At 38.4% G+C, this 26,013-nt stretch overlaps 1 protein-coding gene across 1 annotated transcript in view; it reads left to right on the forward strand.

The window, feature by feature from the left end:
• The window catches only part of LOC150085372 (pancreas transcription factor 1 subunit alpha-like), a 41,243-nt gene extending 24,320 nt beyond the window's left edge, over nucleotides 1-16,923 (forward strand). Inside the window, exon 2 of the mRNA XM_090374543.1 lies at nucleotides 16,571-16,923. Within this exon, the coding sequence (XP_090230669.1) occupies nucleotides 16,571-16,728 (158 nt within the window). The 3' untranslated portion in view covers nucleotides 16,729-16,923. The remainder of the gene's footprint in view (nucleotides 1-16,570) is intronic.
• The last annotated feature ends 9,090 nt before the right edge of the window (nucleotides 16,924-26,013 follow it).

The following is a 26,013-nucleotide window of genomic DNA, read 5'->3' on the forward strand; positions in this document are numbered from 1 at the left end:
TACAATATAGTGGTAAGACGATATTGTATTTTACAAAATAAATAAAAATAAATTTTCTGTTTATGCTCCAGAATGACCACATAAGGTCAGAGGAGTTCATAAAATAGAGAGAATACAAGAACATTGTCGTATTTAGCAGTCATGGGTTTCAACCACGGTAACTCAAAGCGCGTGTACTTCTATACCCTTGCGCTTGATGGCTAATAGATTAATTTGGTATTAGACTACTTAAAACGTTCCGAACATAAGTTGCTTCCAAACACAACGCCACCTGAATGATGATTTTCTTGTGTGTTCTTTATTGTGATTATTAACAACTGCAGCGTGTAGATTAGATACTCGCCATAAACTCGTTAACGTGTTCAACATAAAAAAAAAAAAAAGAGACTACCAAAAGAGCTGAACTATAAAAGCATCATAACTATGTTTCTTCATTAGTATTTTCAAAAATACATCTGCTCAAATGTATCCGCCACAAATTTTTTTTTTTTTTGAAAATACAGTATATATCTGAAATATGAATACCACTATTCAAAGTGCATATAATTCTGTATTCTCGCTTGATCGCTCGAATATGGCAACAACATAAAATACTTTAAAAAGGAAAATTAAACTGGTAAACGTAGATAAATGTAAAACAGATTGATTAAAAATTAAACCTTAAAAAAATAATAAATAAAATAAATGGTTTACTCAAACTATATCAAAGACAGCAGCTGAGAAATCGCATGCGCATAAAAATTATGTGGGTATTGATATGCAGTAATTTCGTTGCTGGAGGAAGCAACGTATTTGTCTTGAAACAAATTGAAAATGTTTGCTTCATTTTACAGGGAAGAATCTGTTTTTATACTATCAGTATGCAACTTAAAACTAAAAATATTATTTTAAATGCAAAATCCCTTAACGTGTATAATCTTAGATAACCATGCGATCTAAGCAAACACAGTACCGTATTTCAAAAATCTGGTAACCATGCATTAAAATAAGCGAAAAGAGAAATCATTTGCAGTGAACTTTTCCATTGATGTGTGCATTGCAAATATTAGTGAAATTACCAATAGATTCATAATTTCACTAACCCTTTGCTTAGATACGGAAAACTATTGCGAGAACTTTTATCTTTTCTGCAGTTTAAGCACCATCATTACCAATTACAGGGACGCAACCAGAAATTTACACGGGGAATTGCAAACTCATATTGAGGAAGCTAGTGCTTTTAATTTTAATTTATGCACTATATTAATTTATTATTGCATATACAAAAAAAAAAACAAAACAATTTCTGTTTTTGACTTTGAAAATGAAGTATAGTTTCCTTTTATTTTCAGATAGTATCTTAAAGTGGATAACTCCTCTGACCGTTTGGTCGTCCCGGAGTATAAACAGAAAATTTATTTTATTTATTATTTTAAATGCACCCTTGCAACCCCTCCCTTCCCGGTTGCGCTACTAATCAGTTATCTGCTTTAATGGCAGCCATGAGCTATACAGCTCATGTATAGTAAAATGAATGTGGTACTGTACTTCTAAATGGCATCGTATCACAACCCTTAACCAATCGTCACAACCGCTAACCCCAGTTCACAAAAATTACTTGAATCTATAAACTCTTCTTTATATTTTATTTCTTTAATTTAGAGATAAATTTTATGATTTAATTCGTCTTTAGTCTCGACGACGGACTTTATCCCTCCTCCTCTCCTCTTCTCCGGATTATTATTATTATTATTTATTTATTTTTATAAATTTATTTTATTATTTTATTTTTTTTTCCGGGTTAGCACGGAGGAAGAACGTCATCCGTGTTAACCGGAAAATTATGCCACCTAAGCACAAGTAAACAATATTTCAATCTCTGGTGCTTCTTCATACAGACGAACTACGAAAGTTTTATTTGACTGAGAGCCCACTGACACTTAATTCCTGTTTAATTTGCCGATGTCTTCACCATTATGTCAAAATGTGGCTAGTTTTTTCCCTAATTTTGTATTTCAAAAATCTAGTAATAACCTGTATTTGAATAATAATTGTGAAGTTATTTTAGTCCTGTCTGAATGCTTTTATTCAATAAGACAAAGACAATAAACCTGGCTTTGCATTAATTTTATCATTAAAGTTACACACGTAGATCTTTGTTGTATTTATTTATTTGTTTATTTTTGCAATTTTAGTGATCTGAATCTCATCAGCACTTGCTAGCTCAGGACAACTTATATCAAAATAGACAGTAAGTTGATAAGATCATTCGAGACCACTCGAATGCACGTAACTAACAGGTTAAGCGCCAAATGTGTCCTAGATGCTGTGAATAATGCTTCATTAATTCAAGGCTTTGCAAACCGATATTGAATCGATAATTACGGTAATTATTTTATGTAGCGGAACTATATGGGCGGTGATAACTATACTTTAGATATGTCTCAGGAAAATTGACGTAGAATTTATTTCCAATCTGACAAATGTTCACGAGGGATATCTTCGATTATTTATTAATAAAATAATTTTTTGGCCATTATCTGCAGAATAAACTACGTTTCTGATTCTGACAGTTACTAGACAAAAAGGCGGCGATCAGGAGTCCGTGCGCTTAAGAATAAAATATTTTCCTCAACAAACATTGCGAACTCACTTTTAATGATGTTTTGTGTGCCGGTTAAAGGCTGGTATTTCGCGTGAAAGGGGAGCATTTAAAAATTTGCGGCTCTGGTCAAAAAGCCATCAGAGACAAGGGGCACTAGACAAAATATTTGTACAGAGGGAACAAAGGAAAAAATTCAAATAATAATAATATAACTAGGGGGGCTTCGCCCCCTGCTCGTTGCGCTCGCTTCTTTTGATAAAATGAAATAAAATATTTACAGAAGCTTTCCACAGTATGTGTGTCTCTTCCTGAGCTATGAATACATAAATACGTTACATATGGAAATCAAGAATGGTACCGCGTGGTCATGTCAGATAAACATAGCGGGTGCACGAGGTTTATCTAGCATTACCACGCTTATTTTATCTAGCATTACCACGCTTATTTTACCACAGTAAAACAAGCTTCTGTTACGTATTACCGGTTAACCCGCATCCCTCTCTCTCTCTCTCTCTCTCTCTCTCTCTCTTCTTCCATTGGCTGAATAAATATCACTAGGAGGAAAATTATTTTAATGTATCATAGATTGGACTAACACCGAGCTGGAGGATATCATGAGGAAGACAGGGACAAAGACGGCCAAGAGCCGCCAACACCACCCGAAGTCAGCCGTGGAGAGACTAACAAGAGTTCGGAAAGAGGGAGGAAGGGGGTCCGATTGACCTCAACGAGCAACAGAAAACAGCGATAGCTAACCTGATGAATTACTTCCAGAAAAACGCAGCAGCAATCTACCAGCCCATAAGGAAGACAGACAAGCGGCATACCCCACTCAACCTAAGCTAGAAGTTCTCTCCCGCCCAGACGGCACAACGAAGCTAGAAAGATGGGTAAAGAAGGCACTCCAGGGCAGACACTACAATGATCCCCATCAAGACCACATAGATAAAACTGCTTCCAATGCATGGCTCATGAATGGGACGCTCTTTTCCGAAACTGAAGGATTCGTGCTCGCCATCCAAGACCAGGCGATCAACACCAGAAACTATAGAAAATACATCGCCAAGGAGCCCGGAGTGTTCGATGACACATGTCGACGATGCCACCTGGCCTCAGAAACGATCCAACTCATCACCTCGGGATGCAAGGTGATCATCCAGACTGAGTACATTCGTAGGCACGACCAGGTAGCCAGGATAATACATCCGAAACCAGCAAAGAAATGCCAGTTGATCAAAGAAAGTGTACCGTATTACAAGTACGAACCCCAGGCAGTGCTATACACCTCAACCCACAAACTGTACTGGGACTGCGCCATAATAACGGATAAGACAATCCTGCACAAAAGACCGGACATAACCCTTGTTGACAAGAAGGAAAGGGCTACCTATAATTGACATAGCGGTGCCCAACACTGGCAACCTGGGTAAAGAAGTGGTGGTATCGCCACGCTTCCATTTCATAACATCACCAACGGTTAGAACGCATGAGGGAAAAAAATCAGGAGGTACACGAACCTAAGACAGGAGATCAAAGAGATGTGGCATATGCATCAAGTAACGACCATCCCGATCATCGTGTCAACCACTAGTATGGTGCCAAAGACCCTGCATAACAGTTTAGTAGCAATAGGTTATCCAGAGAACACCTACAAGGAACTCTAGAAAGTTGCAATCCTGAACACCTGTAGAATATTCAGAGTTTCTCGACCAACAGTAACACCAGACATAACAACCACCCTGTGTACTTGTTATAGCAATACCCGTCACGGGGTGGAACCCCAGTCAGGGAGAAATAAAAGAGCAATAATAATAATAATAATAATAATAATAATAATAATACAATACAATCTTTTATTGAGCAAAAAAAAAAAAATAAATAAAAATAGTTTTTCTGTTTATAATCCAGGGCTGTTTATAATCCAATTCTGTTTATAATCCAATATGTAGTCAGAAAACACTTGGAACTTGTTTTCTTTCTTTTTTTCATTTAAAAATGGTATAATTACTGTGGCACGTAAGGTGGTCTAAAGCAGCGGTCCTAAATCTTTTATGTCGAACTACTGCAGGAATTTTCTAAAACTCCACGGGCCGAGTAAGGGCACGATTCGTTTAACTTAATTATACCTAGTCGCCTGAATTATACCTAGTATCAGATCCGAATGGGATTCTTTGCCGCCATTAGAATCAGTTCCGCGCCTAATAACAAAATTGTGTGACGTCGCTTCACCTGTATAGGATACCGAATCTATATTCCAAGTCTGCCTACCTTAACATTTCAGCCATACCATGAGAAACAGCATAACACCATAACCTCACCTCCTTCGAACTTCAACGTTGGCATAATGCACTCCAGCAACAGATGATCTTCCATCCTCCACACCCGATAGGAATAAAGTGTAGCGAGATTCATCACTCCAAAGAACGTTTCAACTGCTCTGTGGATCAATTACGGCTTTTGTTTTGCTTATGAGCCTCGTTTTTCAAACAATCCTTGAGCTCTCAGTTGACGTTCTGCAGGAATGTCTGAAGAGATTTTGCAATATTTTCCCGAGGATCCTCTAGTGATGTGGAGTTTAATGTTTAGTGTGTTTAGGGTCTAACGGCACCAGGGGTTACCCCCATCTCCGCATAGTGTACGTTGTGGTGTGATACAGAACAGGGTAGAGGCCAGAGGTTTAAAAGTGTATGGATATTGTGCTGTGTAATGTTTTATGTTTTGTATCGTTGTAGTGATGTTGAGTGCTGGACGGTGGTGGTATCGCCACGCTTCCATTTCATAACATCACCAACGGTTAGAATATAGATGGTGTAGGCTGTCAACAATTGCGCGAATCGACAAGCCGACAATGTGAAATCGGACAATAACATCTCATATCAGTCAGATCAGTTCTACGTGCCACGATGAGGATAGCTAAGTTTGTAGCTCATATCTCCCTTATATGCTGATCTGAGTCACTTGTTTATCCGGGAAGGTCCAATGGACTATAAAAAAAGGGGTGGTTGCATAAGGGTAGTGTAAACCTGTGACTTTTCGAAATCGGAAAAATTTTAATGAACATCGGCTTTAAACCGAAAAGAGCGAAAACATATTTTAACGAGAATCGCAATACAGTATACGCTTTATTAGGTTGGTCATAATCGTCAAGGCTGCATTAATTATATCAAAAGCAAAATTTTAGTTAATGAACGCAGCGCATTACATTTCAGGGGCGTTGGTTTTTTTTTTTTTTTTTCTTAAATTAAATGATTTCAGAAAAAAAAATTTTTTTTTTCATTACTTTTTTTTTCTTCTTTTGTAATTAATAGAAGTGAAAAGTAGATATAGTTATCTCCTTATCGATTAATTACGAAGAATATAACTTTATAGAACACTTGATAAAACTCTATAGTTCTACGTTCTCTAAACTTAGCCGTTTTGTTTAATTACAACTGTATATTTATTACTCTTCTCCAGTATACAGGCTACTCTCGGTATACGAACGCGTTCCGTTCCAAGACGTTGTTCATTATGTGTATCTTGTATTCCTGAGCTTTTTTTTTTTTTTTTTTTTTTTGATTTGGTAGTTGTTGGCGCATCGGCTTCTGTGGCCATATTGCACCTCCCAAGGTTTTTGCAGTACTTTGATCCAAGCCCGAGGCGGGAATCGAACCCGCGACCTTTGGGTTGCTGGGCAGGTACTTTACCCACTCGGCTAGCCCGGTTGGCTTATTCCTGAGCTCTTACGATACGTATTGCGTACGTTAGCAGCCATTTTAAAGCATTAAAACTACGTACTAAACATCGAATGGTCTATACAATACGTTTTATTATAATGTATGGTTTATCGTATATGGTAAGTAACGTAAAATAAAATAAGAAAAGAATAAAAAAACAATATATCGTACTTGTTAATTTTAATTAAAAACATTAATAAGAGTTGCAAAATAGAAATAAAGAAATACTGTACATACATATGTACTGTATTCAACTTTTACTCGTAAATATCTTCATCAGAGTTCAATATTTTCCACATAAGTGACACTAGGTGCAGGTGAGGTATATGGAAGGGTGTCTGATAATGAAGAAACAGCTGGGTTCCCATTTTTTTAAAATATGTTTTTATAGAAGACTGCACAGTAACTTTTTTTTTTCTTTCAAAAATCTCACTGTAGCATGCTAGACAGTCATAAACGCCTCTTTTCACTTTTGCAATTGTTTCCATATTTGCGTCTTCTTCTTCTTCTTCAAAGATTGCCAACCCCTCAGAAATTGATTTAAAAGCTGCAACCATTTTCTCCCACGAGAAAACATTTTACGCGCCGTGACATGTAAACCAACGTTTTTTTACTGGCTAGATTAGTTTTATTAACTAAGAACAGTTCAGTATAATTATCATATAATAATTTTCTGACAATTATTGTAATAAATACATTTTTTAAAAGTTTATTTATTTAAATCTTACAATTATGTCCGCTATAAGTTTGGCATTTCGTTTTATAAGGAACTCTATCTATTGGCGACTTTAAAAAATTTTGAATGAATTGTGACGTTCGTTATAGCGAATTTTCGTAAACCGAGAGCTGCCTGTATTCTTTTTTCTTTTAAGTCTATTTTCTCTCTATAAATAAATATATATATATATATCTTCACAAGCGATACCACGTTCAATACACGCGACGCATGCACGGACTGTATAACGCTAATAATGCTACATTAACACGATATTTAATCTATGAATACCTTTTTTACATACAAATTGTATACATAATAATATAAATAAAAAAAAAACTGACAGATTTCCATTTGTCCGATTTTAATGAAATTTGGAATGGCTGGACAAGTATTTTTAAAAGGCCGAAATATAAAATTTCATAAAAATCCGTCCAGTGCAAGCCCAGTTGTTACATGCAGACGGACGGACGGACAGTGAAGACAATAGGAGCATATGCATGTATACACATAGGGAGTCCTTGAAATCGACATCGATATTTATTGAGGGAATGGTTCATTAAAATACAAGAAGAAAGTCTACACTCAGTTTGAAGCAGGAGCACCGGTTTTCAGTTAGAGCGTTAAACAGATTGCTGTTGTAGTAGGGTTTTCAGAAGTAGTAGGGTTTTCAGAAGTACCGGCAACTAAGGCCATATTGCTCCGTGTATATTATCTCTAAATTGCGTGTGTTCCAAGATCAATTTTCTGTTTGCTGGACGCAAAACCCGAGTTTCCGGAGGAAAAAACCATGCTGCCTTCGCCTGAAACCGACTAACTCGTCCCGTTGTGAAAGAGGCCATTAAAAATTCCTCACCTCATCGACGGGACTCGAACTCAGGTCTTTTCTACCGGTGGGGAGGACGGCGATCCTACCAACTGTGCTACTGCGAGGATTAAAGAGATTAGTGACGTAATTTCCGCTTCTAACGTTTTGCAAATATCACAAAGTTGGGTATGAAAATCAAATTTTTGCATAAAATGTTATGCAAATTGTCATACTGTATTTTTTTTAAATGTGCGATGAAGATGTAAGGCTGCAAAGAACGTATTGTTGCTGTGTTACAGTAACTTCATTACTTGTATGGCGAGCAGAAGTAACGTTAGAAGAATATGCACACATTCACTTTGGGTATGTGCATATGAAGAAAATGCTAGAGCTTCAGCCACCGAATACCAGCGTCGTTTTCCAACAAGTCGACATCCTAATTGGTGTGTTTGTCAACGTCCACTGTAATTTGAGGGAATGAGGTACAGTGAAAGGGCATCACAACCGAGGCCGGCTCCGATTATATACTACAAAAACAGAAGAAGAGGTGATGGAAATCGTGACATTAGAACTCTCCACCATATCAGGAAGAGTTGCTGAAGAACGGGTCATCCCAAAACATTCGTTTGGCGCACACTGCGCGAACACGGGATGTATGCATACTATATGCAGAGAGTTCAGGCATTGAAAGCAGGAGATTCACTTGAGTGTAAGCAGTTTTGTTTATGGATATTAATCGTATCAACAACAGCCCTGAATCTGTTGCTAACATCCTGTGGACAGACGAGGCAATATTTACATGCGCAATCTCCAAACATGGTCAGTGGAAAATCCTCACATCATTCGGCATTCCCGTTTTCAAGTGTGGGGGGGGGGGGTGTTTAGCTTCAATATGTGGGCCTGCATTGTAGGAGATAATTTTATTCATCACGCGTTCCCTGCCTGCCTAAACGCTGATCACTACTAACAGTTTTTGTGGAGGACATTGCCAACGCTTCTTCAAGATGTTCCTTTTTAAGTGTACATGCCAATATGGGATTTCAGCACGACGGAGCCCCTCCACATTATGGGCGTCAAGTAAGAACATTCTTAAATGATCGTTACTGGAATCACTGGATTGGTCGCGGAGGTCCCATTCCTAGGCCGCCACGCTCTCCTGACCTTCTTGGATTTTCATGTTTGGGGTTACACGAAACAATTTGTTTACGCCACAAAGGTTAACATCCAGGATGACTTTTTGAATCGCATCCACGAAGCTGCCACTGCTATTATAAACAACACGATTCCTTGTGTACGGGATTCCTTCTCACAGCGTGCCTATCTCCTGCCACACGGCACTCATTTAACATATTTTGATCATGCGTCAGTTTGATTGCAGTACTAATATTATTACATTCATTTATTCCTGCTGTACAATTATTGAGTTTCTGAGTGTTCTTCAATTCATGGCTAAATTTTAATCACCAAACATTTATTGTTCTGGATTTATTGATAATCATGTACGGTACAAGTAAGATAATTCAGATACTTTGTAATAATTAAAATAAAAACGTTTTTACATAAATGAAACGTTTGTAATTAAAGTAAGCTTTCTCATAATTGCTTTCCATTAATTTACTATTATACGCAAAACGCTGGAAGCGGAAATGAGTCACTAATCTGTTTAATGCTCTAACTGAAAACCTGTTGCTCCTACTTCAAACTGAGTGTAGGGTTTTCTTCTTGTATATCAATGAACTATTCCCTTAATAAGGGGCAGGCCGACTCGAGGATGATAGAGATGCACTGCACCCGGGCGTCAACGTTCAAGAAGCGCCTGAAAATATGAAACTTACATACACATATGAAGAAAATTTTGAAGGTGGTGCCAGATTTCAACTGGCACCCAGGCGCCACATACCATAGGAACGCCCCTGCCCTCAATAAATATGGACATCGATTTCAAGGACAACCTGTATATGCGAACCCACCTAAAAATAACTAGAAATACAAATAAATTCATTATTAATGATTTTCTGTAGTATTTTTATTGTTAAAGTTAAATCCGTGTCAGGAAATTAATATTATTTATAGCTTATTCAAAAATTACTGTTGGTTAAATGTTTGGTCAAGCAGTTCAACACAGGCGCATTTTAAAAGGGAGACTCGTAAGAAAAGCATTTTTGAATTTGACCGTATTTAAAATTTAAAACTCAATTTTATGAGTTTTACGAGGTAATATTATTACACTCGGTGATCACTGAATTATGACCACCCCATCCGTAATGGACTATGCCACATAGCTCTCCGTATAAAAAGCCGAACAGTTCCTACTCTAGAGCAGTGGTAATTTGCATCTGGTCGTGTGAGACAGAGTAATAATAGTAGTTATGGGACGTAGTAAATCTATCCAGGAATTTCAGAAATTTCAGAAGGGCATGATTGTGGGAGCTCGTGCGTCCGGTGCTTCCCTATCGGAAACGGCACGTCTTTTCGGGTGCTCACCGTCCACTGTGGTTAAAGTGTATAAAGAATGGTGTAGAACAGCTGAAACAACTTTCTGCCGAAGGAACTGAAAAGACTGAAAACAAGATTTGTGGTAAGCGAAGGGTGCAGCAGGTTGTAAGGACTAAACGGCAGGTCACTGTGCGACAGTTGAAATCGCAATACAATATGAGGTGAGGGGGAGAGGATAAAAAAAAATTTGTCTTTTGTTTTTGTTGCTGTTTTGACTTCCACCCTACTGAAGTCACAATCCCACCCCACAAACGAAAATCTGACTACAATTCACAGAAAATTCTAGATTCTAGGATGTGTAAAGCGGGTGTTAACCGAACATTAAAGACACATTTTTTACAAAATAGTTACAAACCTTTAATGAACATCATATACAGCACTTAACATTAAAAAAAAAAAAAAAAAAATGGACATATATATACAGTACATGTATACCAATTTCCATATATTTGAACCATACTACAGTACAATACACTACCTGTCTCTCGTCAACTATTCTCAATTTACAAATTATTAACATCAGTTGTATCTTACTAAATATGGATCCTCGATGATTACTCAATCATTCCCTTACATTACCAATTTTTATGACTTACATCAGTAAAACTCATTTCAACTCTTATCACTCTTTTTGTATATTTGTTTCTAGCCTTTAACACATGAAATGTATTACAAATGTTATTACTTCTTACCTCAAAAATATTCAATATAGATCATCCATTCTACCTTAATTACTCTCTAGTTATCATCTTAGTCATCCTCTTTACCACCCTTACGTTATTTTATAATCATTTAGATTCGTAACAAATTATCTCAACCTTAGTAACTAACTTGCCTAATACAACATGAATGTTCTTCTCTTTTTTTTAAAGGACTATCACTCAATTCCTTACAGAGCTAGGTTATGAGTCCTTTATGTTCAGGATTGTGAGAAAAAAAAAAAAAAAACAGGAACAGACTTACATTCCGGAATGGCCGCTACTTTCAATTTCCTTTGCGTTCAGGCTTCCTTCATGGCAAACAGGCTTTCTTCCATTTCTTGGGCTCTGCTTTACATTAGGGCGGACGGGCTTTCTTTCTTTTCTTGGCTCACATATCTGCACAACTGGCCATTATCACTGCCTCCCGGTGCCGGACCAGGCTTTCTTTCTCTTCTTGCACGTTTACCTTAGCCTTAAAACTTCGACACACATGTTTCCCACTCTTCCATGCTTCCAAAAACACATCATCACTTTCAGTCCGCAGTTCCTCGCGTCCCCTACACCTCACTACCCATTTCTTGCACTCCCCCCCCCCCTTTTATTCTTTTTCTTCTTCATCTTGCTACCACGATTTGTGAACTCCGACCACCAAAAAAATCTACTTCTTCCACTTCACCCCGGAAACTCACGACTTTCTCTCCTTGACTACAGAGAAGTCAGATACAGAGTTGACACTTTCTCAATTACTTCCCCGAACTTTTCTTTTTTCCCTCAAGTTTGGAACGCCTGCCCCAAGGACTCGTAACCAATTCCCAAACTCTGTTTAATTTTTCATTCCTTTCTGTTTGCTAAAACATCTCACCACAGCTGTCTCCCTAGCGCACAAACCAACCCTTCTCTAGAAATTTATTATTATTTTTTTTTCACACGACAGTATGGCCCTTTCATGTTTGCCGGTCACCACGAAAACACCCAGTTTCGTGTTCACACTTTCTCTCTAAATATGGCCAGCTTGACACCGTTTTCACAGCGACACTGGACGTCCACTCATTTCCTTTTTACTTCCTAACGGTGGCTTAGACCAAAACAGACGCTTCGTAATCCCATTTTACGGTCCTATTGTTCTTACAATAGGACAATGGTCCTATTGTTAGCAACCCTTTCACACCTGTTATCAAATGGCACCCTCTACCTAGTCCTGCTGTCCCTGTTAGCTCTCTTACATTAATCTAAATTACTTGTTTCCATTTAGCCACTATTTTAATTCCCACACCTAAAACTGTCCATTACTAAATCCAGTGTTCTTCGAACTTTAACCTTTTTTTTTGCATTCAACCTAAATATTCTATCTTAATATTTATTATCTTTAAATTAATACTCGTGCATTAATACTAATTTTCACTTTCCACTGCCCTTCCTGGATTTATTTTAGCAAAACAAATATTTCTATTATATTTGTAAGATCTACTTCTTACAGGGGAATGAAAGACAATGTTCAAAATGACGATACCGCACACTCAGACGTATGGGGTTCCGCAGCAGACCACCCAAGAGGCGCCCTCTCTCCTTGCCGCTGATTATCGTCGACAGTGAATGCTGTGGTGTCAACGACAAGCTGGTTGGACACTGAAGGACTGGAAATGAGTATGCTGGTTGAATGAGTCCAAATACCTGGCGCAACATGGGGACAGACGCCTTCGCGTGTGGCGCAAGCAACACAATACATGGACCCATCGTGAATGGTAGTGGTAGGGTTTTAAGGGCATCAGCGACTAAGGCCATATTGCCCCGTGTATATTGTCTGTAAATTGCGCGTGTTCTGAGGTCGATTTTAGGTTTGCTGGATGAGAAACTAGAGTTTTCGGGAGAAAAAATCATGCTATCATCGCCTGAGACCTACTAACTCAGCCACGTTGTGAAAAGAGCCCATAAAAAAATTCCTCCCGCCATCGACGCCCTCGTGGGTAGCACAGTTGGTAGGATAGCCATCCTCCCACACCTGGCGGGAAAGACCTGAGTCTCGTCGATGACGTGAGAAATTTTTATGAGCCTTTTTCACAACGGGGCTGAGTTAGTGGTCTCAGACGAGGGTAACATGGTTTTTCCTCCGGAAACTCGGGTTTTTCGTCCAGCAAAAACAGAAAATCTACCTCAGAACACCGCAATTTACAGACAATACACATGGAGCAACATGACCTTCGTTGCGGATGCTCCTAAAACCCAACAAGATTCAGCCAATCGCCATAGACAGGACTCGATCTTAGGTCTTTTACATCCAGTTTGGGGAGAACAGCGATCCCACCAACTGTGCTACCACGTGGGCATCGTGAATGGTGCCCACTTTCGAGGCAGGTGGCTATGGTTGCTTAATATGGAGCATGTTTTGCTAGCAAGAACTAGGAATCTTGGTGCTTAATGACGTTTCACTGGTAAGGTCTACTGGCAGATCTTAGGAGACCATGTGCACCCTGCCACGTTGCATTTTTTCCGCTACAGAAACGGGATCTTCCAAGTCGACAATGCGCTATGTGAAGGGGCCTGCAATGTGCACCAGTGGTTCTAGGAACAGAGTAAAAATATCACCATCTTGATTGGCTTTCAAATTCGCCTGACCTCAATCCAATTACACACCTGTGGGATGTTTTGGAACAGAAATTTGAGGCGTATGGACACGCAACTGTTATCTATTCTGCGAAAAGCCTTGCAGCAGCATGGTTGCAGATCCCTGATGATGCCTTCAGACATCTAGTGGAGTCAATGACTAGGCGAATAGCGGCTGTTATCCGTGCGAACGGTGTTAGCACAGATAACAGCTGCCCAACAATGTATTAGGCAGGTGGTCACAGTGCAGTGAACCCTCGTGGTAGCACATTTGGTCGAAAAGACTTGAGTTCGAGTCCCATCGATGACGTGAGGATTTTATGGGGCTTTTTCACAACGTGGCTGAGTTAGTCGGTCTCAGGTGAGAGTAGCATTGTTTATTCTCCCGGAAACTCGGGGTTTTCGTCCAGAAAATAGAAAATCGACCTCAGAACACATGCAATTTACAGTTTACATGGAGCAATATGGCTTAGTTGCCGATGCTCCTAAATCATACAACACCAGTTCAGTGATCGCTGAGTGTATATATTATATAACCTAGGTAAATATATACTGAGTGATCACTAAATTGTGACCACTCCTATGAAAACTGAATGCGACCCGTTGACCACGTGAGGAGGCGAGAGTGCGGAGTTAGTCGACCTACGTAGCATAGATAAGGTGTCAATGTTTCAGTAAGTAGGAAAATTCCGAGCGTGATGGGCAAAAAGAAGGATTTATCGGACTTTGATAAAGGACAGATTGTGGGTGCTCGACGAGCCGGTGCCTCGATTTCCCAAACGGCTGAACTGGTGTGGTGTTCGAGAGCCGCCGTAGTTAGTGTATCAGGACTAGCGTCAAAATGGCCAAATACACCCGACGGCAAAACTGCAAAGGTCAGCGAAAGGTTGATGTTAGAGGTGAGCGGCGGATCCGACCACTTGTACAGGCGAACAGGCGCAGCACTGTTGAAGAGTTGACTACCCAATACAACACGAGCCAACCCGGAACAACATCTGGCATGACCATGCGTCGCACGCTCGCAAGTATGGGCTATACCAGCAGACAACATTCTCTCCTAACAAAGGTTCATCGGCGTAAAAGACTCGTATGGTGCAAAGAGGATGCAAGTTGGACGTTAGAAAACTGAAAGGAGGTGTGCTGGTCGGATGAGTCACGTTATTTACTCCACACCGTGGATGGTCGTGTAGGGATTTGGCGTCAACAACATGAGGCTCTTGATCCATCATGCATGGTATCAAAAGTGCAGGCCGGTGGAAGCGGTTGTATGGTGTGGGGCATATTTCACTGGCAGGAACTTGGACCCCTGGTGCATGTGAAACTACGTAACACTGGTCTCCGCTATAGTTAACTGCTTGCTGTAGCCTAGTGGTCAGGCGCGCGGGTGCATAAGTACACGTGCCTTGAGTGACCGGTGTTCAAGCCCGTGACTGCTGAATACGGTGCTGTTTCTTGAATTCTGTCTATCTTGTGGACTCCTCTGATCATTTGGTCGTATAAACAGAAAATTTATTTATTTATTTGCTGACTGTGTACACACCGCTATGTTACACTTTTTCCCGAATGACGATGGTGTCTTCGAAGATGACAATGCGCCGAGCCATCGGGCACTTGTTGTGTAGGAATGGTTTGAGGCACACAGTTCTGACTTCCAGCATATCGATTGGCCTCCGAACTCCCACCGATATCAATCCCATTGAGCACTTATGGGACACTATGGAAAGGCATATCAGGCGTCTGGATACACCAATCACCTCTACACCTGCATTGCTGGGCGCGTTACACACAGCTTGGTTGATCATACCTCCCGAAAGCTTCCGACATCTTGTTGAATCAATGCCACGTTGGATAGCTGCTGTAATGACGGCAAAAGGAGAACCTACGAAGTATTAGGTATGTGGTCACAATTCAGTGATCACTCAGTGTATATAATCGTAGGTAATATAATTATATTATTTAATCTTCCTTAAGAAAGAATCTCTGATTATATTTTGAAGTGGAAGCGTTGTTGTTATTGTTATTTGTTTTTTTTTTAGGAGCATTAGCAACTAAGGCCATATTGCTCCAGGAATATGCGGTGGTCATTCCCTGACCTTTCCGCATCCTCCGTATTTGGTCGTGACGGGCTCGAACCCCGGTCTAATCAAGAAGCGTGTACTACGCACTGCTGCTCCTTCCCACCTGGCTACGGAGGCGCCGAAGTGGAAGTATCTTCTGGCATTTAGAAAAGGCAATACTCGTAGAATAAGTCAGTCTTCGAGAAAGTTGCATTTTGAAAAAAAATAATAATAAATAAAAATAATAAAAAAATATAAATAAATATACTGTGTGTATATATATAATATTTTAAAGTTTTAACTCACTGGTATTATCGTAATATATATACATATATATATATATATTTTTTTTTTTTAAGAAAGCTAATAATTAGAAGTAACTAATAATTAGAAGAAGTAATTATAAGTGAACAAATCACACAAAACTTACAGTCACCGCTGCTGAACGTAAACGCGCATCTGAAAAATATAAAAATGCAATAAAACAGTACCTACAATCTTGACTAAAATTTGGAAGAAAATCCTAAACGATATACGAATACACCAGAAATATTCCAACCAAACCGGAAAAGTTGGCAGGTATGATTATGCAGTTTGGTCAAATTCAAAATAGGTTAATAGCCGAGTGGTCAGGGGCGAGAGTACATAGCTCACGTTCCTTGATTGGACCGGGGTTCAATCCCGTGTCTACTAAATACGATAAATATTTGCATTGACGATTTATTGTAAACTCTACTGACTTGGTTGTCGTGCCGAAGTATAAACAGAAAATTTTAATTTTATCTTTAACAGGTGACACCGTACAGTAACTGAGTTACATAATAAGTGAAACTTCATCAGTAAAATATTAATATCCTTTCGCTTACTAATTTGTTTTTCATTTTATTTCCAGGAGGACCTAATGGTTATATTCCACTAGCTGGGCACTCTCTTTCGTGGTCAAGTGAAAAACATAGCTCTTCGAGTGGCAACATCATGATTGCTAAGGTGTGGACTCCAGAAGATCCAAGAAAAAACAAACAACCAGGAGACAGCTCTTCCGATTCTTAGAGCACATAATACGTTCGTCCATTTTTGTTAACCTACAGCAGACACCATCCGAGTGAGAATTATCTGAAGTTGCGGACAGATTTTTATCCTTTCATAAGAAAACAGCAACTAAAGAATCCAGGAATATAACAGGATTAACGAAAGTAAAAATGGAAAACAAAATTTGAAGTGAGAGAGGTCTCTTTAAAGTTTGAAGTGCGCAACAGGTGTATAAATTACACATTTACAATCTTATGTGATAAAACTGTTGCCTAATAGGCATGTAATGACCGCAAGATTTTTTTTTTTTTTTTTTAATATCAAGCTGTTCTGATGTGTAATTGTGATACAGCTGTGTGACCATACCGGAAAAGAAGAAGAAGAAAAAAAAAAGTGTAACTTTTCTCGATTTTTGTGAGTCCACCCTACAATTCTGTGATCTTGTTTGCGTCATCCCAATAACAGTCAGTTATTCGCGACTATTTTCTCTATTCAAGAGCCCACTACATCTAGTCTTAGCCTACTTATTCACAAGATAGGCTAGCGTGCCAGTCTAGTTTCCTAAGTATGACATTCAAATGTCATGCAAACTTATAATCTAGTCATCAAAAATCTTTTGTTAATAGATTATTTTTTAATTCGTTATAAAGTGTTTATTTTCTTTAGATATTTAAGGTTAGTGAAATATTGTAATGGAAAATGCATGTAAATGACTTATCTGAGACATAGCACGTAGATAGAGGGGGGAAAAAGAAAGAAAAGAAAGCAATAAATTAATTCCTTACAATGGAGAGCTCAGGTAGACAATGTTTTCAATTCCAAGTGTTCTAGTCACATTACCGAATCACTGTAATAATAATACTTGTAAATAAAGCAACATTGTAAAAGTGATTCTTTATTCCTACTTACGTTTACTGCAGATTTTACCCTACAAAGTGAAAAAAAAGTTTAAAACATTAAATATTTAAAGCAAATGCTTCCAATATACGAAATCTAAAATATCTTACGCGATTACATCATGTAAACAAACGAAATCGTTTGGTGGAGTGACCTGAAGACTCCTAGCGGCAAATAAATTGTTGTAACAAGTTTATATTCTATATGTAATATATTTTCCTTAATGCAAAAATAAATGGTCAGCAACTGTAATATTTGCCATAACAGTTACTATTTCAAAAATGTAATCATCGATAAAATATTCTACACACAAACCACTAGAGGTTTTTCATTCTAAATGAGTTCAGCATTAGCTAAATTATTATAAACTAAGAAATATTGAATATAAGTTCAAATGACAAAATAAATAAAGAAAAGATATTTAGCATGCGGTGTGATTATTATTATTATTATTAGCCATATGGTGCAAGGAAGCCTGAGGCTTATGCTGCACCAGCCAAAAAAATTTCCGAGTTACCCTGTGTGTGTGTGTGTGAGAGAGAGAGAGAGAGACTCAGAAGTAGAAAGGAGTCATAAAGAAAGAGAAGGATGATGATATCCAGCGCTCAGGACCTCGGGTGTGCCAAGCACATACTCACCAGATATGAGTCCCTGGGGTTCACGAAATAATGACCAAAGTTCTGCAGGTTATTAATTAATCAGGTAATTTTGAGTTGGAAACGTTCGTTTTGAACATGTATCCCAAACTTTACAGAGTTATAAGCATTTAAAGTTACGACATGCTTATAAATGAAAACAAAATCACAGATATGGGAAGAACTTTGCATCGAATCATGAATACAGTTAGTAGCACTTACGGCGAACTAAAATGTCGAAACGAATGTATTTGAAAGATCAGCCAAATATTTAGAAACACTCAAGACAACAGAAACACTCATAGAGAACAGCTGCAACTATTTTGAACGTATATTTAGCATACTTAAAATGCGTCATCTATAAATAACTTTCATTATACTGTGTAACAAAAATTATTGTCATCTGTTGACCTAATTTATACTGCCCAGTGTAAACTATTATTGAACAAAATCAGAAATGTTTATTAATTCCCGTGATTTCCTTTTAATTTATCCACTTTTCAGTAACAGCCACTACATAATCAAAGTGCCAATAGGTTTAAGCAGGGCCGTGCCGAACCATTTTAGTACCTGAGGTAAGAATGAAAAATTGCGCCTTCCTCTAAAATATTAAAAAAAATAATAATTTTAAAAAATATGACTTATTTAAAATACATTTCTGGTACGTTTTAATAAAAAATTAAAATTGTGGTTATAAAAATGACAATCAGTGGGGCGACAAACCATGGTGTCGCCTCAGATAGCGCTAGCGTGCAGGGCTCGGTATCTGTACAAAGATTTCGCCTTGCAAAAGCAAGATGATAAACGGATTGGAATAATCAAAACATAAAATCGTAAACGTTGGCAATTATTTAATCTTTCTTTTGACCCCCCTTTCAGCTTTTAACCTGAGGCAAGAACTAGTGCCGGATCAAGGCATGGGCTAGCAGGGCCCTTGCTTGGGGCGCCTTTCTTTAAGGGGAATACAAATCATGAAAAAACAGCTCCAATTTTTTAACTATTTAATAGGCCAAAATTTTTCGGCACCCCCTTTATCCTTAGTAAAGGGGGCGCCGAAAAATCTTTCTACCCGGGATGCGAAAATAGCTTGGTTCGGCACTGGCAAGAACCTCGTCCGCCTCACCCTCGGCACGGCTCTGGCTCCAAGCGCTTGGTTGTTGTTCTTATGTTCAGCAAAAAAAAAAAAAAAAAAAAGAAGAAAAAGAAAAGAAAAAGCTCGAAACAAGTGTCTAAAAAAAAGTTGAAAATAATATTGAACTGGTTTCACTAAAACTAAACTCCAGAAATTTTAGTGGAATAAAAAAGCTGGATGATACAAAATCTTCATACATAACAACATGTTGTTATTATCAAGGGAAAATAAACCAGACAAAACCTCAACCTTAAAAAAAATTTATTTGAAAAAATTTCCTATAATGGTATGGTAAAATTGATGAAGATCTGCATTACAAAAACTGTACAAAAATAATTGGTGATAGCACTAGGATGGATGCATTATATTAAAAGCAATCGTCCATTGAAATCTCGAAAGTGATCACACTTTTTTATTTATGCGGTGCAGTGTCATGAAGGTGGTGATTATAATGTCCTTTTATTTGTTAAAGCAGTCGGCATCATACTTCATATGTCTCTTGAAGAAAAGTTGCGTACAGTGTACGTTTCCTTTTTAAATCACAGGTAACGAACGAGCTTTGTGATATCGACCGTCTTTCCCGAGTCGCTTAAATCGACAGGATAATCGAGGAAGGAAGTGCTATTTAACGGTCATGCACAGAAAACTCCACGTGCGTCTGAGGGTACGCCTGCGAAAAATCATGTACTTTGTTCATATCTGATCTCATATACCTGGTTGCGGCAACTATCACCGCATATTTCACGGACGGCAAAAAGAGGACCTAGCAGCTGTTTGCAGCGCAATATTAAATCATGCACGACACCAAGTTTAGCCTGTCATTACTGAGTTTCCTGCAGGCCGGAGCGTCTCGTACACACAGGACACAAATAAAAAAATACAATGGACTACTTTATTCACAGTCCAAAGCAGGCGGAACTAACAGCTAGTTGGCGTGTAGCGGAAACTGTAAATACTCTCTCTCTCTCCCCTCATTCCCCGTGTGTCGCTCGATCAGTATTGTGTTGTTGCTGCCAGCCGCTCCACTTGTTTGCTAGCTAGAAAGGGTTGGCAATTCGAGATAAAATGCCTATATTCACGTCGGAACTATCCAAAACTCTTTCGCACATCACAAAACGTTTGTACTTCAATATATGAAAATGACTTAAAAAAAGACGAAAAGTTATTTCATTTAAAATTCCAAGTTATCTATTAAAGGATTTACTGCCAGGATCCAGATTCAAGAAAAACTGAACTCTAAATTTAAAATGTTCATTTACTTATAAATGAACAGGCAAACTTATCCGGTACATTACTGCCGCAGGGCAAAAGTGATATTTTTGAGGCTGTGATATGCGTGTATTCTATTCTAGTCAGCTTATGACGTTCAGAGTTCACTAGACTAGCCTAAATTTTTGTTTTTTACTTCCACTAATAATAAAAAAAAAAAAAAAAAAAATTGCAAGGGCTCCATTATGTAGCAGGAAATCCAAATACATTTTTTAATAAGGGGGGGGAGAAGCTATAGCCCATACCCGGAATCCTCCCTGCACAGGAGAGTTTTCCAGTGCAGTATGCTTTTAAACATTTGCTTAGCTGAGAGTTTATTTTTGTGAATACTCAGAAGTCTTATGAGGAATTATTAAAATATCAAGAATGATTTCGAATAACTTACGTTATATTTCAAGCTTCCATCTGATTTTTCAGTTTTACAACCAAGGACCCTGTTATATAAACTTTTTTCTTTTTCTTTCTTTTTTTTTTTTTTTTTTTTTGAGATTGATACATATTAGCATTAGCATTAGCAGAGGCATATGATGCAAGAAAGCAAGCTTATTCAGCATCAGCCAAAAAAAACAAAAAAAAAAAAAAAAACCCACTCCCATTTCACCCCTCCGTTCGTTCGAAATACCTGTCCAGTTGAGCTTTAAATTTGTTTAGGCTATCAACTTCAACAACCAGTGATGGAAGTCGGTTCCACCAACCAACCACCCGCTGGCCAAAGGCAAATTTCCGCACATCTATCCGACATCCGTCCTTCCTCAATTTGAATTTATGCCCTCTGAGGTGATTATTCTGAGAAAGATGAAGAATCCCATTGACATTGAGCATGCTCAAACCATTCAAAGCCTTATACACCTCTATCAGATCACCTCGCCGGTGCCTAGTCTCCAGACTCTGTAATTTGCAAAACTTAAGCCTTTCTTCGTAAGAGCAACCCTTTGTTCCATTTACTAATCTTGTTGCCCTTCTCTGTACCCGTTCCAGCAGCTCTACATCCTTCTTGAAATGAGGCCTCCAGACCTGTATACAGTACTCATTGCCTTATACAAGGGAATAATCACCTCCTTATCCCTGCTAGAAAAATTCCTGTATATCATTGACAAGACACCATGAGCTACTCTTGCAGCTCGTCTGCACTGCTCAGAGAACTTCATATCTGCCTGCACAATTACCCCCAGGTCCTTTTCATTCTCCACCACTGTCAGTGTAGTACCGCAGAGTTGATACGTTGCTCTGGGGTTACTGTTTCCCATATGCAGCACTTTACATTTGTCGATGTTAAACCTCATTTGCCACCTCTCAGCCCATCTGTTCAACCTGTCCAGATCCTGTTGCAGCAGCATAGCGTCAGTATTGTCCTTAACGACCCTGCCAACCTTTGTATCATCTGCAAACTTGGACATTAAACTTGATATCCCATCATCAATATCATTCATAAACACCGAAAACAACAACGGACCCAACACTGAACCTTGAGGAACTCCACTAATAACATTAGTCCACGTTGAGCAGTGTCCATTGATTACCACTCTCTGTCTTCTGCCACTCAACCATCCCCTTATCCATAGCAGCAATTTGCCTCCAATGCCACACTGCTCCAATTTGTGCAGCAGTCTTCCATGTGCAACAGTATCAAAAGCCTTTCTAAGATCCAAATATATAATATCAAAGTTATTCCCTGCATCCAGTTCTTTTGTGACTACATCATAGTATCCAATCAAATTGGTCAGGCAAGACCTGCCCTTAACAAAACCATGCTGCGTCTGAGCTATAACTGAATTCTTGTCTAGATGATCCTGCAGTGCTTCTTTAACCAGTGCCTCCATTAATTTAATGGGACTTAGAGGGGAACAGGCATTCTGAACAGGCATTAAGGGGCTTAGAGGAGAACAGGCATTCTGTTTGTTGTTGTCATTTGGCTTAACGAAACAAGGGCTACTGAGGCCAAATTGTATCTGCTTGTAGTTTATTTAGTCGAAATAATGTTATCAACACTCAGCCTAAAACACTGATGGATCCAATATCTTTCTATTTCAGAAGATTTAGGAGAAGTCCGATTGGCCTGATTCCCTAAAATCCATTCATGCACACCTTCTCAGTTATATAGCCCTGTTATATCACTTAGGTGGCAACGAACCTGTAGAGTGGTTCTTTTCAAGATTACTGGTCAGCGTGAAGAGGAAAAGACCAAACCCTCCAGAACATGACAGTATGACGAAAAAAATGGCCCTCAGCCCCCAAGCAGCTTTCACTCTAACTTTTACGGCAGCGAGAGGATCAGAGTGGAAGCAGAGGGTGCTAAGAATCCCTGGGTACGACCAGACTGCCATGCACGGAAACTGAACTTGGCCTGTTACAACATAAGATCGCTTGCTCATCGGTGAAGAAAGGATATTAGAGCTGGAAAAGGAATTACAAAATGTGAATTGGAATATCATCGGTTTAGCTGAAAGAAGAAATGAATCAGTTATACGTTTATCAAGTGGAAATCTGCTGTACACCAATGGAAACAGTGAAAGAAGCAAAGGTGGAGTTGGCTTTCTGGTTCATAAAGATATAAAAAACAATATTTTGGAATTCAAAAGTACATCACCAAGGGTGTCAGGACTAATACTCAGGATTTCTAAAAGGTACAAGCTAAAGGGCATAATGATTTATGCACCACCGTCGAGCTACGATGAAGAAGAGGTTGAAGAAATGTACACCGAAATTGACTTCTAGATGAGTAGAAAACCCACTACATTATGGGGGACTTCAATGATAAGGTTGGAAAGAAAAGAAAAAAAATCAAATTATTATATTAGGGTCTCCTGTAAATACCTATACCTGTTTATGTGTTATGTTTGTAAATTGCATGTGTTCTGTGGTCGATTTGCCTATTTATCTGGAAGAAAAACCCCTGTTTCTGGGGAAAAAAACCTTGCTATCTACGTCTGAAACCGACTAACTCAGCTACAGAGTGAAAAAAGCCCATTAAAGTTAATCACGTCATCGACGGGATTTGAACCCAGGCCTTTTCTGCCCGGTGTGGGAAGGATGGTGACGATACTACTGTGCTATGCACGCAGACAAGTTTGGAAAGAGAGAAAACAGCGCAGAAAGGTGAACTATGGGAAATTTTGGAATTGATGAAAGAGGTGAAAGACTTGTGGAATTCTGGAGTTCATTACTGACATCCCTCGAGATTCGGGGGATGTCAGTAATGAACGCTTTTTTCAAGAAAAGTGTGAACAGAAAGTGGACATGGAAGAGCTCAAATGGATTAACAACTACTAATATAATTGGCTTCATCCTCACTAAAAGAAGATATATTGTGAACGATTTTACCGTCCTGAACAAGGTAAATGTTGAAAGTGATTACAGAATGGTAAGATGCATACTTGATATAAATGTAAGAAAAGAAAGAAAAAAATGACTCGAGTAAATAATACAAAGATCTTTGAGATAACAGAAGAGGAGAAAAAGCAGTATATACTGTATCTTAAAGAAAAAGTTTGAGCTTCTGCAGATTGTTCAGGACCAAGATATTGAGGAGGAATATTACAACTTTCTGAAAGTGATAAAGCCCAAGAAACCTATAGGTAAAAAAAATCCAAAGAAGAAAAAATTAGTCAAGAAACGCTTGTCATGATGAACCGAAGATAAGAAATGAAGAGCAAGATAAATGCTGACAAGGACAAAATTGAGTATACTGAGTTATGCAAAGCCATTAGAAAGAGACTCAAAGAGGACATAAGAAGATTTAACACAAGAAAAGTAGAACAAGCATTAAGGGAAAACAAAGGACTTAAATCAGCAGCAAATGATACTGAAACTGAAGATTGTGTACTTATAAATAGCAGAGAAGGCATAATTCAAATAGCAGAAGACTACTATAGAGAATTATACAAGGAGAGAAGGAATGATGGCAGCAGTGGGGAAGATGGATTGCAAATTAGTAACACATACAACATATCCGATATCCTTCCTGATGAGGCAGAACATGTGTTGAAGAAAATGAAGAATCAGAAAGAGCCAGGAAAGGATGAAGTTACTGTAGAATTGTTAAAACTGGGAGGAAGAGACATGACACAGAAATTGGCAAGACTCTTCAAAAAATGCATCTAAGGAGTGGAATAATGCAATCATAGTTTTGCTGCATAAGAAAGGAGATAAATCAGAAATTGGAAATTATAGACCAATTAGCTTGTTATCCCACATCTACAAGTTGTTCACAAGGGTCATTACTAAAAGATTAGAAAGAATATTTGAAGAGAACCAACCGAAAGAGCAAGCTGGCTTTAGGACAGGATTCTCAACTATGGATCACCTTCACGTAATATCACAGCTAATGGAGAAAGCAAATGAATATAAAACACCATTATGCCTGGCATTTGTGGATTATGAAAAGGCATTTGACTCCATACAGCATAAGGCAATGTTTTGGGCACTGGAAAGACAGGGCATGGATACCCCACATATTATGATTTTGAAGAAAATATATGAGAATGCTACCTCCTTTATTAGACTAGACAAAGACAGTAGCAACTTTAAAATTGAGAAAGGAGTTCAACAAGGAGACACAATATCGACAAAGTTGTTTACTGCTGCCCTTGAGGAAGCTTTCAGAAGATTAGATTGGTCGCAGAAAGGAGTCAATGTGAATGGAAAGTACCTAAACCATTTACGATTTTCAGGTGACATTGTTATCATAAGCCACGATCCTAAATATTTAAAAAAGACAATCTTAATCAGTTATGCAGGGTTAGTAAGGTTTGTGGACTAAAGATGAATATGGCTAAAACAAAAGTAATGATGAACAAGTATGCCACAGAAAGGAATATAATCATTGAAGGAGCAGTAATTGAAATGGTGGATTCATATACTTATCTGGGACAAGTCATTAGCTGTAATAATGATAAATTTCTGGAAGTCAAGAGAAGAATAAATTTTGGATGGATAGCATTCAGGAAATATAGTCACATACTGAGGAGCAATATCCGAATTTGTCTGAAACGTAAAATAATGAACCAATGTATACTCCCCGCCATGACTTATATGGAAGTGAAACTTGGGCACTTACCAAAAGAATGGAAGAGAAGGCTGTAAACTACACAGCGAAGAATGGAATGAATTATATTATTAGGAATCAGACTGTTAGATAAGAAGAGAAACACATGGATTAGGTAGGAAACTCAAGTAAAGGACATCCTTATTAAACTAAAGAACTAAAATGGTCTTGGGCAGGACACATAGCTTGAAGACATGATGACAGATGGAGTAAGAAATTGACAGAATGGTACCCAAGAGTAGCTAGAAGAAAACCTGGAAGACAATGACGGAGATGGAATTCACGAGTTCGTGAGTAGTAAATGGATATCCATTGCACAAAACAGAAGG

Source organism: Mastigoproctus giganteus, chromosome 5 (genome assembly GCF_048544385.1).
Source record: "Mastigoproctus giganteus isolate SK-2022 chromosome 5, ASM4854438v1, whole genome shotgun sequence".
In the NCBI taxonomy this organism is placed as follows: Eukaryota; Metazoa; Arthropoda; class Arachnida; order Uropygi; family Thelyphonidae; genus Mastigoproctus; species Mastigoproctus giganteus.